General features: G+C 39.7%; 1 protein-coding gene across 1 annotated transcript in view; it reads right to left on the bottom strand.

The window, feature by feature from the left end:
• Positions 1-2,911: 2,911 nt before the first annotated feature.
• The window catches only part of CDH11 (cadherin 11, type 2, OB-cadherin (osteoblast)), a 193,189-nt gene continuing 181,254 nt past the window's right edge, over positions 2,912-14,846 (bottom strand). Inside the window, exons 13-14 of the mRNA XM_011987902.1 lie at positions 10,097-10,348; positions 2,912-7,254 (exon numbers count right to left, since the gene is read on the bottom strand). Of these exons, the coding sequence (XP_011843292.1) occupies positions 6,758-7,254; positions 10,097-10,348 (749 nt within the window). The 3' untranslated portion in view covers positions 2,912-6,757. The remainder of the gene's footprint in view (positions 7,255-10,096; positions 10,349-14,846) is intronic.

Here is a 14,846-nt window from a genome sequence, read left to right as displayed (position 1 = left end):
AATCGGAGATTACATATGTCCACCATATGGATAAAGAAAATGAGACATACAAAAAAGATGACCTTTCCAATGCTAGCTAGTCATACCAATTATCTGATGCCACTTTTATGATTTGCTTAGTGCATTGGGCCCCAATTTGATCGGAGGGTGTGCTGGGTGACTACCAAGGTAGGATATCTAATCATGTGAAATCTAAATCTAATGCCTTATCATGGTCTTATCAAAACATTGGGAGGTGGAAGGAGGGAAGGTGCCCAGGTGAATTCTCACTTATACATTTCTAGTAGTTTAGAATGCAATAATGCCTAGGACATGAATTTCCCTTTACTCATCCAACCCCATTGTCTTGCCCCTAACATTTACTCAACACCTATTTTTGGCTGGGAAACTAAAGTTAAAAGAGGGAAGAGATTGGTGTCTTTGGGAAAAGCCCATTTGTAATTCTAGAGGCCCTGGACTAGTTTTTAGGTAGGCGATATCAAATGGACAACGTCTTCACTAATTCATAAGAGTAAGTCATTTGAAAATTATATTTCTAAACACTACTATTTCTTTAACATCTCACTTAATATTGGCAGAAAGGAGGAAGGAGGGAGAAAATTACCATAGCATAAAATAATTTCCAAGTTCCTGAGTTCTTACTGATTTAAAAATAGTGGTTCAAGTAAGCTCATTCTAATTGTTATATAAAAAGGAATATTCTAATAAAATTATATGTCTTCAAATGTCAATATTTTCAGAGAAGAGATGTCTCTGAATAAAAAGAAGCACCATTGCTTGAACAAATGAGCAAAAACATATCAAATGTGAAATTCCCTATCTTGGAAGAGTACAAGTTTATGCAGGTCTTGACACACTCGTCCCAATTTCAAATATTATTCCATAATATCTTCTATCTAATTATATATAACTCATAATTACGTAAACTTGTCTTCTGAAAAAGAAACATTGAAAGCTATTTTAACTGTTGCTTTGCCAATATTATGCTGCACATTTTAGTCAAATATAAGTAAATTCACTAGACAGGTAATTAGTCTTTATTTTTAATATTTGGAGTAGGTAAATTGTCAGTCAGTTCTCTGCCTAAACTATAGTGTGTGGAGACATCTGTGTTCTACTGTTGGGTCAGGAGAGAGGAAAATCAAAGAGTGGATTGATTTCTGAAGAAACAAATCAAATAAAACAGAAAGCATGCACTGGTAAATTCTTCCCTTCCATTATTCTGAAGCCTGGAATTGGGAAAATAATACAGACAGTAACAATATAATTGCTACCTTCTAGTGTTTTTCCTGTTCTAGGAATAGTTAGTGGCTGTAGAAATGTGAATTCACCCATCTATTCTTCATCACTGCCGGCAACATAGGAATTATTGCTTCCATTGTACATTTGTGGAAAATGAAGTTCGGTGAGCTCAAGATACCTATCTGAAGTCACACAGCGAATACGATTCAGAGCTAGCCTTTATACACAGAAACATATTAAATGTCATGCCCAATAGGAGGTATGTTGTTTTTACTTTGGAACTGAAGATTTGAGCTCTCTGCAAGCTGAATGTTAAGCCAGCATTGTCTCTATGAACCTGGGAAAGATGACCAGGTGCTCACTATTAGTTTCTTAAAGTGGCAAAGAACAAGAAAGTCATACTTAAGTCATCAGGAATGAAGAAAGTACTTTGAGGATAGTAGCCTCTCATCATGGAGAATGATTAGCTAAGTAAATTTCCAAGATAAAAATTCAATTCTTACACCCAAGCTGCAGATCCAGACATTGACTCCTCATTGTTGCCCCATCTTTTTAATCCCATGAAGAGGGTGAAATATCAAACTTCTCTATGAAACATAATAAAAATAGCTGCAAAATGCGTAATTGGTTTCTTTTATATTTGATTTCCAAAACTCATAGTGTAGAAGGATGTAAATCCCAGCAGAAAAATTCACAATTTTGATCCTTGTGCCATTTTGGACTTGGAACGATCTAAGCATTCAGAGATATGATTAAATCCTCTTGTCAGACTATGTGGTGAATGGCTGCTCAAAGTAATAACCTGATCACATGGAGGCTGGGGAGCTTCCATCCCTTTCCAAGTTCTCATTGTCAATGGCTTAGCTAAGTTATTGATTGTGAGGGATAAATCCTTGCTGTTGGCGTCTTTATCCTAAGTTTAAAGGATACATCTCCTGACCCAAAGTGGGAGAAATGAGATTTTCTCCCATCCAGCTTTGACATCATTTCCTGTGTAGCTTGGGAAAGATGCTTCACCTCTCTGGTCCACAATTTTCTTCAGTGTAATGAAGGGATTGTAGCATATACTTTGTCTTCTCATAGAAACAGGATGTGTTACACATGTTTAGTACATGACTTCCATACAGTATGAGCTCAAGAAAGCCTTACTAATAGAGAAGAATGATTGAACTAGTTAATATTCCCTTCCTATTTTTCAAAGCATTTGACATACGAGGATAAGGTTTATGCTTACTAATTATCCTTATTAATAAAACTAAACTCAGCCTTACTCTTCACACCAGAGGGATTTTACCATTAAAATATCCTTTTAAATTTGAGAGAGAACAGTGAAAACCCAATTAGAAAAATGCTGTCACTCCTGAGGCTTCAGCTCCCATTTGATGACTCTTACACTCCATGCCCAGGCCCTACTTCTGCAATGAGTGAACTGAAAATCTATACTTCTGGTGACTTACTTGAAAGTCCATCCAGTTGTCACACACCTCCCATTTACAATCCCAACCCAAGCTCAATTCATTTTCCCCAAACCCGTTTCTTTTCCATTTACCAATTCTAGGTACTAAGATCACAGTTGACTTAATTTTTCAGATAAGGATGCTTAAAATCACACTGGTAACCTCTAATCAGTCATCAAATCCTGATAAATCTGCCTCATCAGTGTATTTGCTTTCATTCAACAGATATTTATTGTGTACCTGTTATGTTTCAGGCACAGTGTAAAGAACTGGATATACAATGGTAAACAAGAAAGCGAGATTCCCTGCCCTCATGGAGCTTACATTCTGGTAGGGCAGTCAGACCCACCCACACACACACATACATAAAGCCAAAAAGCAAAATAAGTTTAAAGAGTTGTCATCGATACAAAAAAAAAAAAAAAAAGGTGACCTGCTTTCCATGGAAAAGGAAACGTGTTTTGTTTGTATAAGGAACTGAAAGATGGCCAGTCTGGCTAGAGCATCGTGCACTGAAAGGAGGATGGAGTGGAATGACACTGGAGAGGTTCACAGGGCCCTGTTCATGTAAAGCAATAAAGTAAAGGCATCAGAATTCATTTTAAGTCTTTGGGAAGCCAGTGAAGAGGTTTAAATTACGAAGTCATGTGATCTGGGTTGTGTGTTAAAAGTATCCCTTTGGCTTTTTTTGTGAAGAAGAGGTTGGGAGGCAGAGGATCAGCCCAGTGGTGGTGTCAGTCTTCCGGGTCAGAGATGACTGTGGCCCAGACCAGGCTGATGGCAGTACAGGAGCAGAGAAGTCTTTCCTCTTCTCCATCTCCAAATTACTGGATTATTTCAGGCCCTTATTCTACCTCATTTTGACCTCTGCAGAAGCCCTCCTGGGGCACACCTCTGGGTTTACTTGCTCCTAATCTGTTCTCCACACTGCCTGTCAAATAAATTTTGCCCCTCTTCTGCTCAGAGACTCCAACGGCCCAACCTGCATTCACCTCTGTTGTCTTATAAAGCTTCTCAAAAAGAGGTGAAGGATATGTCACAATGACCCAGGAGTAGTTTCAAGTACTCCTGACCCGGTTCCGCCTGACATACAGAGCCATGATCTCTATACTTTTAATCAATTCTCCAGGAGGTGTAAAGAAACTACTCTTTTGTCTTCCCTGTCACCCCCAGAAACCCAGGCCTAAAAGAGATAACTTAGCTAAACCCAAGATCTGTCCAGAATTGCCACAGGTGGCCTAATCTGCGTTCACACTCTACATCTCACCATCTCCTTCCTGTTATACCTTTTATGTTCTTCCTTCAACTTGGAAGGAGATAAAATATCTTCTTGCATTGTCTAGGAGGGCAAATAGGTAAATAGGTGACCATAAGACAACAAGGTGGATACTTTGGTATAGCGTTGAATTATCAAAAGATATCAGGAAAGGTAGTAAGATTCATTCTGAATCCTCAAGTAACTGGAGCAAGGTTTATAAAATAAGATTTTGATGAATTAGTGAATGAATCAGTGAATGAATGATGAATAGAAACAATACCCATTACTTGAGGAAAAGAACAGAAGCATGCTCCTTCTTTTAGCTGCATAGATGGTATAAAACAGTGATTACTTTAGAAATAAGGAAGGACCGTTGAAATTAAGACTTCTTTTAAGGCAATGTGCTCCAAATGAAAAAGGACTCCACTAGTTGGGAAAGACATTTTATTTCCAAGTTTCTAAGAGTGTTCTACAAACAATAGAGGCTTAAAGAAAAAATAAAAGATAAAAAGAAAAAAAAGAAAAACAAGTATTCTTAACTACTGAAAAGTAAACAGCCTTTTTAAAAAAGACTTCAACATAAAAATGCGAAAATGTAGTTGTCATCTCTAATCCAAATACATTCCTAGAGAAAAGGATCATCCATGGTGACAGGGTTACTTACAGCTGTATACTTATTTAAATGCTATTCATATTCCTTTTGAGTTATTTCTTCATTGCAAATTCAATTGGAGATCTGTGCAAATCTAGCAAAATATTCTTTGGATTACAAAAACTATATAAAAAATGAACACAACCTGCAATTATGGAAGTATTGAGAATGCGTAATTCTTCACTGAGATGAAAGATTCTAAAGTGACATTGTCCACAGAATGTATTCCATTGAAGTGTTCAGCCCAATTTGATTTCAACGCAAAGTAAAATGGAAGTGAGCACTTCATAAAAAACATTTCTTTGTATGCATGTTGACTAAATCATAAAAAATAGTATTAACATGATATCAAGAAATGCTTGAAACAAACTTTCACAATAAAGTCAGAAAAAAACTGTAAAAAGTGTCTGCAATCCAAGAAAAAGCACGTGCCCTGTGTGTAGGGGGAAAGAGGGAAAGCACTTGCAGTGTGACTTTGTGTGGTCTTTCCCCAAGTATTGCTACGTTTCGACCTTTGGCCCAACTGAACAGGTGAAATGCCCTTCATATAAGTTTCAATCCCCAGTAAACCAGCTGGGATGCAGGGGACTGTAGACACACTCCCGGACCAAATGGCATTGACCCTCAGAATCCAAAATGGTCCCTGCCCTCATTCTGAGCTTACGGCCCCAAGCATATTCTAAACAAAGGTTTTTGAAATGAATCGCCCTTTCTCATTAAAACGTAAAATGCCACATCATTTTACAGTTAGTTAAAATTATAGGAGGAAAAAGAAGCAGTTTCAACTGTCAGAGTCTTCCAATAGCCTGGTAAGTTCAACATAAGAAAAAATAGAATAACATTAGAGTCTGGGGCAAATTTGTATTTTTGACTCTAGTCCCCCAGTCCCCCAATGCTCAGTGCGGGGCACAGAATGTATACCTGGAACATTAGAGTTCTGATAGCTCCATTCCCTCATGGATTCATCTCTCATAACCATCAAATTACTGATATACAAGATAAATGCATATTATATAACACATATTGCAAAGTCATAGACTGACCTAGTTCTTCCACATCCTTCTTTTTTAGAAGATGTGTGTGAAGAGAAGCCGGGAGGTTAACACCAAGAATGTACAAAAAAGCTTTACATGATGTTACAGAATCTTGTCTGAAAAAACATTTGTAAAACATATTTGATTTTAAATAAACAATAAAAGCATCAGACAGACTACAACAGATCATAAATAGGGTTATTAAAAGATCACAATTAAATTAGAAATATAAATGGATCATTAGAAATACTTAACGTTTTTTTCAATGTTAAGAATCAAACCCAGAATTAAAAAAGAATCTTTTTTTTTTATTTCAAAGGTTGCTTCTTATATTGAAGCTCATATTAAAGCAACAGTACAATGTTCATAAAATATAAGTGTGATGCCGTAACATTTTCTTACATGTCAGAATACTGATATTTGTATGTATACTAAAATAAGAACTTTAAAATTGTACAAATAGATACATTAAAAATGACATAGAAATAGGGCGTCTCTCACTGAAACAAGACAGTTATATCTGGCACGTATTAGTTTAAGATGAAAGTAGAAGCAAAAAGATTTACAAGAATCAGCAGTAACAAGATTGATGCTCAAGAGACATAATTGTACATTGTATTGTACATACATTGTATGGGTTTAAGCTGGCTGAATATTATATATTTCAAGTTTAAAAATGCACTACATATAGAGTGTCCAGAGTTTAAGGCGAAATTACAGCTCAGAACTGTTGTCCTTTCTAATTTTGTGGAAGCTTCTTTGACAACTTAAAAAAGAAGAAAGACTTGGATGTTCATAACACATAAACAATTTCCCTTCATTGTCAGTTCAGCGTTAGACTTCTCCTTCACTTAAATATTTTGTATGCCAAGTGTTTTTTTTTTTCTAGCGAAGTTGATAAACAACTTCAATATTTGCCTTTTTGTGAGAAAAGGTATTTCACAGTATTTACCACTTTGATGTCCTCGCAGTTTTATTAAATGTATCCTCTCTGTAAAACTTTGCCTGTTTTAAATGAGCCTTTCCTTGATTTAAAAAAATACCTGTTTACACATCTTCTAGATTCTTGAGAACGCCAGACACAGTTCTTAAGGCCAAATTTGTATCGTTATTGTTAAGAATCGTCATCAAAAGTGTCTTTGGAACCATACAAGTCTGCTAGTTTCTTAAAACGAGGTCCCCAGTTCTGTAGATAATCATAGTCCAAGTCTGAATCTGTGGTGGCCGACTCTAGGGAGCTCAGGGACCCGGCCACTGAGCCCCTGCCTTCATAACCGTAGATTTGAATGGAGTCATAAGGAGGAGCTGTGGGGTCATTGTCTGCCTCCTGTATTCTTGTGTTGATGAAGTCATCGACATCCACGCTGTTGGGTGCTGGCCGGAGCCCAGGTCTAGGCATGTACTGATACTCAGGTTTGATGTCTTTGCGGGGGATAAATCCATTGATACCATCGGGATTCTGGAGGGTGGCAATATCAAAGGCTTCTGTGTCTTCTTCCCCACCCCCTTCATCATCATAAGTAATGATGTTCTCACGGACATCTTCTTCCTCAAAGACAATGAGTGGTTCTTTCTTTTGCCTTCTCAGGGTCACGAACAATACTACAATGACTGGAGGGAAAGAAAAAGAAAGTAAGCATTCGTTAAGTTCAGTATTCCTGGGTTCTTCTACCAGAGGAACTCTGATTACTATAAACCATGAGGTACAAATGCTCACAACTAGAAACGGTATAGGAAATGAGAGCTTTGCCTGGAATTCCCAGGGATGTGTAAAATTGACCCCCGCCTGGCTCTTCCTCTACAAATGCTGCCGTGAAAACATTACGTCCAACAACTTGGAAGGTTGGGACAATTTTGAACTTTTAACAAATGAATCCAGATACCATGTAGAAGTCATTTTCCTAAGAACTAGGCCGATTCTAAACATGCTGGTCTGTAGTCTCTTAGAAGTGGCTGATGCCAATTTCTCTTTGCAAAGGAAGGTAGCTGTTTTTCCAAGGTTTAAAAATGAGGACATGCAGAGCCCTCAGGGCCTACCATCTTATAGGGGGTGATGGCTAGCTCCTGCCAATGTCTGAGAAAGAACATTGGTCCTATACTAACTTAATGGGAAATCTTATCATAAGTCTGGCTGGACTCTCTGTAGCCACCACATAGAGGAAAGGAAGTTTATAAAGACCCCCAGAAGACAAAATCTGTTTATTTTAACATAGGAAAATAGCATCAGCTGGAACCCAGATAAAGTAATCTCATGTCTTCCCTGGGAGAGGAGGTTCCTTTAAGCTTGGGCAACCTAGGAAGGGTGATCAGAGTCATTTATAAGGAAAGTTCAGGAACAGTTTAATTCTTCATTGATTCCCTCTGTTCCCCAAGAGACTTCTACAGTGTTCCATTAGAAGGCTCTCCCGCACACTCAGCAAGGCTGAAGAAAATATTTGTGGCTGAATCTGGCACTCCAACTGAGCACCCCTCTGGCTCCACCATTGCTCTGAGAAGCAGGGATGGGAGATTGTATTTGCCCTGGTCTTCATGTGGCTCCCAAAGCTCTGTGCCTTGTTCTTGTGGGCACTTTCACGAGCACAGACCACTCCTTTTCACTTTCTCTGTTTGGCGGACTCTCTTTTCTTTCATCATGGATACATTTCCTGGGCTCCCATCCTGACACCAGACAGGACTAGTGGCACCTTTTTCATGCACCAGCCTGGCCCTATTCTTACCCTCATTATAATATTTATCACATGGTTTACACATCTGTCTCCACTTCTATTAACTTTTTAGGGCTTTTGTATTTTACTTCCTCTGTTTGAAATATTCATCTATCCAAGCCTCTGTCCCCAGCTGGACAACTCTCAGCAGCCAACCTACATGTCACATCCTCCAGGAGGATTTCTTTGACCTTCCCAGGCAATGTTAGGTGCCTTTTTTTTTTTTTTTTTTTTTTTTTTTTTTGAGACGGAGTTTTGCTCTTGTTGCCCAGGCTGGAGTGCAATGGTGCTATCTTGGCTCACCGCAACCTCCGCCTCCCGAGTTCAAGTGATTCTCCTGCCTCAGCCTCCCAAGTAGCTGAGATTACAGGCATGCACCAACACACCCAGATAATTTTGTATTTTTAGTAGAGACGGGGTTTCTCCATGTTGGTCAGGCTGGTCTTGAACTCCTGACCTCAGGTGATTGGCCCGCCTCCACCTCCCAAAGTGCTGGGATTACAGGCATGAGCTACCGAGCCCGGCCCATGTCAGGTGCTTTCTACTCTGTGCCCCAACTATCTTGTGTTCATGTGCCTATTATAGCACCCACCATGTCCCTCAGTTTTTCTCTTCATGCATACTTTCCTTGATATTCTGTGAACCTGTAGAGCACACAGATCTCACAGACTTCTTCTCTTTATCCCTCAGGACCTAACATAGGGCCTGTTGCCCAGAGAATACCCAATAACTATTTGCTGAACTGAACTCACTGGCTCTTTCCTATGGAGTAAAGAGTTTATCTCTTCATGGATACCTTCCTTGACATACTGTGAACCTTTTGAGGACAGAGATCACACAGCCTTCTTATTTTAATCTCTCAGGACCTAACATAGGGCCTGTGGCCCAGATAATACCCAGTAACTATTTGCTGAACTGAATGTACTGGCTCTTCCCTATAGAGTAAAGTTCCATGAATTCATTCGAGGTAGGACCAAGCACCATGGGAAAAGTGTAGGTTTGGTGTCAGACATGCATAGGTTTGAATCCTGATTTGGTCAGTCACTAGTTCTGAGACTTTGGGACAGGGGAAGATCTTCCTGAGGCCCAGAAATGGTAAATGTTATGAGGACCAGCACATGGCTTTTCTACAGAATAAGCCACAGATGAGACAGAATGCAGAAGAGCAGCACCTACGCAGGGGCAGGTGCAGGAAAAGCCTCCAAGGGGTATCCATGAGCTGAGGTGTTAGAATAGATGTTATAAATGATAATTAGTGGAGGGGTTAGAGTCCTGCTTCTTCCTTCTTCCAGTTCCCGAGTCCTTCCTCTGCTGTCTTTTGCTCCTCCTTATGCGCCTAATGTCCCTAAGCCTTCTCCTTTATCTTGTGAGACAAAACCATTGCTAATACACCAGGTTTCTGCCCAAATTCCTCTTATGCCAAACCTTCTCTGATGTCCCTGAAGCCCCCTAGTGGCTCCTGCTGTACAGCCCTGTGATGGCCCGGCAAAATGCTCCTGACCTTCCCTGTTCTCCGCAGGAACTCAATTGTCTGCTCCCCCCAATACTCCGTCAAATGCACGAGGCAGACAACCCCCATCTCGTCCTCGCAACCACCACTCCGCCCCACTACTCCACTTATTGTCTTAAACCGTGTCGACAGTCATAACAGGGTCCTGGTTACCAGCCTGTATTTGAGAAGTGTGTGTTTCAAGGAGGGGCATCCGGTTGCCAGGCCCTTCCTGCAGGGGACCAGGAAGCGCCCTTACCCAGGAGAATGACGATGCAGGCGAGGATAGCGATCAGCGCGCCTGTGCTCAGGCCGGCGTTCAGAATGTAGGCCTCCGCGTTGCAGGAGAGCAGTGCCCCATTCACGTCGCACCCGCAGACTTTGATGGTGAGGGTGTTGGTGCTACTCATGGGCGGGATGCCTCCGTCGCTGATCACTATGGGCAGGAGGTACAAGTCCTGCTTCTGTCGACTGAACCCTCCACGCCGGGCGTACACGCCTGCTGTGTTATCTGCAGAAAGACGGGAGACAGGACGTGCGCCCGGTCAAGACCATTGGAATCACAGTGGCTCTCTGCTCGGCAGATTTGAGGGCACTCTCTTATCATAAAGGTTAACCACCAGAATTATTCTTACTTGTTCTTTCATTGAAGTATCTGCAGAAGCCACCGCCATTTGGCATGATACGATCACAAAACAAGCTATCTGGATTTTGGAATAAATTTCAGAAACAGGCTCTTTTGGATTTGGTAGGGAATTCCCACTGAAGAACGGGCAAGAGCCAAGCAGAAAATGGTGTGGCAGACTTGCCAGTGAAGGGATTTCCCCCAACACCCTCAGCCACCCGGTTAAACATGTCATTCCTCCTGCTTAGAATGATTTGAAGTTTGTTGCTCACATGACTCAGCGCACTTCTGCCTGCATGGTGGATGATCACATATTATTTCCCTAACCTAGACTTCACTTTGCCTTCCAGGCTCACACCGTACGTTTTCCCACAGAAAATGGTGTGGCAGGCTTGCCTTTGAAGGGAACTTCCTTCGGTGGCAAGCCTGCCTCACTATTTTCTGTTGGGTTATTGTTCCTTCTTGAAATGCCACAAGAAAGCATGAGCTTCAGCAATCTATTCTATGTTAGCAGAGGAAATATTAATAATTAATTATTCAAGTGTGTGTGAGGAAACAAATGTTTTTTTCTCATGTGCAAACTTCCTACTTTATGACAAGCGTTTAGCCAATTTTTGTTTGCATATATTTTTTAAAAAGAAATTCCAAGTCCACCTTCAACCTTACGCAAACTAGGAATCCACTCATTAGTCATGAAAATATATGTGCTTTAAAGAGAGGAACTACTTTATAACCCTTGCAGGAGATTTATGGTTTCTTTAAAACCCCAACACCATCAACCACCCAATTAAACATGTGACTCCTCCTGGTTAGAGTGATTTGAAGTTTGTGGCTCACATAACACAGCACACCTCTGCCTGCATGATGGAGTATCAAACGTTATTTCCCTAACCTAGACTTTACCTTGCTTGCCAGGCTCACCTCCTATGTTTTTTCACATGGACCAGTTGAGCCTGACATCAAGAATTCAATTCTGTCCCCCAAGAATGCTACACTCTTCTGTGCGCCTGGTCTTTTTATCCACTGCTCTCTTGCCCAAAATAACTGTTCCTTTTATCATAACAGTTGTACTTCTCAGGCCTCAAAATAGAATTCAAAAGTCATCTCTTCAGGGAGAGCATCCAAGACCTCTCCCATCATCTCTTGTGTGACCCACCACACTGTATATTCTTACAGAAATACATAACCTACTCTTCTGTCATGATTTGTTGACATAACTACTTTGACCTCTGTGAGACTGCGAACTTCTTGAGAATAGGGGATTTTTATCTGATTCATCTCAGTCTCTGCAGGGCCAGAAACACAGCAGACATTCAATAAATATTTGTTGAACAAATGGCATAACTGTGTTCTGGGAAGGATTTAACCAAAATTCCAGATGTTGGCTTTTCTGTATTTCCCAATCTTTCATAGCCTTTGCCCCTAAAATACTTCCCCATCGTGTTTTCTCTACCAGTTGCAACTATTTTTCTAAGATGTATTTTCTAGTGGGAAAGCATTGGTATTATAAAACAGTAGAAAATTTTAATATGTTCCATCAAATTACACATACATGCATACATACACACACATACAATGAACTTCTGGTATGGTCTGCCTCTGTTTGGGTTAAGAATCAGAGTTTATAGCAACATGAATGTTATGACTAGCATCATGGCCCAATAGCTGGTAGGCTTTAAATAGGTTGACAGGATTTTGAATTAGCTCCTGTAGTAGGGAAAAAAAACTCAGACTTTCAAAATTATTTAATATATTTTAGGTTAAAGAAAATGTATAATCTTCCCTTGGTATTTGCAGGGGATTGGTTCTAGGACCCTCCCCTGAATACCAAAATCCAGGGATGCTCAAATCCCTTATATACAATGGCATAGTATTTGCATATAACCTACAGACATTCTCCTATATGTGTTACATGATCTCTAGATTACTTATAATACCTAATACCATGTAAAAGCCATGTAAATAGTTATGATACTGTAGTTTCAAATTTTGTGTTATTTTTCATTGCTGTATTACAATTTTTTGTTGTTTATATTTCTATTTGTCAGCCATGGTGCAGTGCAGTGGTGCAATTACAGCTCACTGTAACCTTGAACTCCTGGGCTCAAGCAATCCTCTAGCATCAGTCTCCTAAGTAGATGGGACTATAGAAAACCCTTTGCTAGAAACCAAGTTTTCACCCTGTATTTGACTACATATTAGCTTTCAACTCCCTATCCATCTCTGAGTGGGTCCTCTTGCATTGGACACGTGTATTACCGAGGTTTATGGATAATCCAAGAAAAAAAGAGATTCAGTGAGGACATATTTCCAGGAAAGTGTCAGATTGGCTCCAGGTTAATAAGATGAAACAGAAAAAGACAAATATTCCATCAATTTTTAAATTTCCATAGAGATTTCTTAGATCATCTTCTTATATAAAGATTCTAAGAAGCAAAAAACTCAATCTTCGGGGTCAAACAGACCTGGGTTTGAATCTTGAATCTTGTACATATTAATTGCCTGACTTTAAACATATTATCTAGGTGTCTTGATTTCCCATATTCTCATCTATGAAACTAATAATTTTAGGTTAAATTTGATTCCGTTCACAAAGTTACTTAGTACAGTTGCCAGCCTGTTGGCGATGCTCAGTAAATATTAATTCTTTTCTGGAAGTTCTTCTCTTTGAGCAGTAGACTAATGAGGAAGGGAAACTTATTGGCAAAGAGAGAAAAGTGAATTCTTGGAAATGTCATTGTAGCTCTGAATGTAATTGCCTATGCAGAAGGACTCTTCATTCAAAGGTAAGAAAATATTTCATATTCTTCAGTCCTGGGCAATATATTTCCCATGACAAGAAAATGTTTTTCAAGCATCTTGGTTTTTGATCTTGACACCGGTGTTTTCATCCCTGGCCACAGATATGTAACCAGTTGCATGTTTTCCCCCACTTAGGCCAAAACTTGCAAATAGGGCCATTAATTATCAGAATATGTCATGCACAAAGTGTAGTGTTTCTATTAATGTAAAAACAAATTCAGGCTTCTAAGTTTTAGTCCAACCTGAACTCCTAATTGCATGCTGCTTTTACTTGTACACTTTTTCGTTCCACTAATACAATATAAAAGTTCCTGATAATGATGATCTCCACAGTACCAGTTGGGGGAATACCAGTATAGGGGTTATGATGATGATGTAGCCCAATGGAGAAATAAATAAGACTGGCAAGCAAGGGGGACATTAAAATGGACAGAGAAAGAAGCCCTTGATAGATAGACTGCACTGGGTGACAACCCTACATTAGCAAAAAAAGGAAAAAATTAAAAGCAGATCAAAGTGGGCAATATATGGACCAGCTCTTGCATATTGAAAACTTGAAAACAGGAAGCACCAGAGCAAAGGACCAGGACCCATTGCCCTCACCATGGTGTCACGAGAGAGGCTTATCCCAGGGAGACGGCATCAGTCATGCAGCAGCTTCCCGAAGGCTCTGCAGATGTTCTTCCTTACCAATCCTTTTCCTCTGTCCATCTCTTCTCTGAAGCTAAACAATCCTCACAGCTTGACCTGATCAGAGACATTCTATCCTATTAAAAAAGGCCACAGGGCACTTCAGTCTGGGGATCCTCTCTGCAGACTGTTGGAAAACTGAGAATGTAGGCCAAGACTTGCTCCCAGGGAGGTATTTTGTTCACTGCTGACCCAAATCTGCCTACTCTACATTTCCGCCCAAACCTCAGAGAGGAAGTAGATCTATCTACCACATGAAAAACTCCCACACACTTGAAGACAGGTATTCAGTCACTAGCAGAATAATCATTATTTGATTACTTTGCTCCGGCCTACACCACTTTCCTTAGAAATGTGGCAATAGTTCTGTCAAGATAATGGAAAAAATATTCCTGTGCCCACACATGCCCATACACACACATACACGCACATCTATATATAAAAATATATAAGCACATACATAAAATTTATATATAGTGTGTGACTAAAAAGTCTTAGTAGAGTTATAAGCTTCAATAATTTCAGAAGTATAGATGACATACAATTACAAAGGCACCATTTGAGTATTTAGTTATTTCGATTTCTTTACGCTCATTTACATTTGTGAATTTTGAAAAATTAATTTTAAGTTTTGATGTCAGTCAATGTTTACCATCTTCAATCCAAGGGACTGAAATAATGGAAATTTCATAGGATGTTGTAAAAGTCTGTGACGATGTACTCCCGATGTTATTACTGATCAATGATGAACTTACTAGTCTGTGTGTATACCTCTATTTTCTTGCCTTTCTGAATACCCTGTGAGCTCTCTACCTGTCATCACTGCATAGTTTGCACATATCACAGTCCATCATGATTGAATGTCTGACCTCTTCATCAGACAGTAACCTCC

This window comes from Mandrillus leucophaeus, unplaced genomic scaffold, assembly GCF_000951045.1.
Source record: "Mandrillus leucophaeus isolate KB7577 unplaced genomic scaffold, Mleu.le_1.0 Scaffold319, whole genome shotgun sequence".
NCBI lineage: Eukaryota > Metazoa > Chordata > Mammalia > Primates > Cercopithecidae > Mandrillus > Mandrillus leucophaeus.
This window is presented reverse-complemented; position numbering and strand designations above follow the sequence as displayed.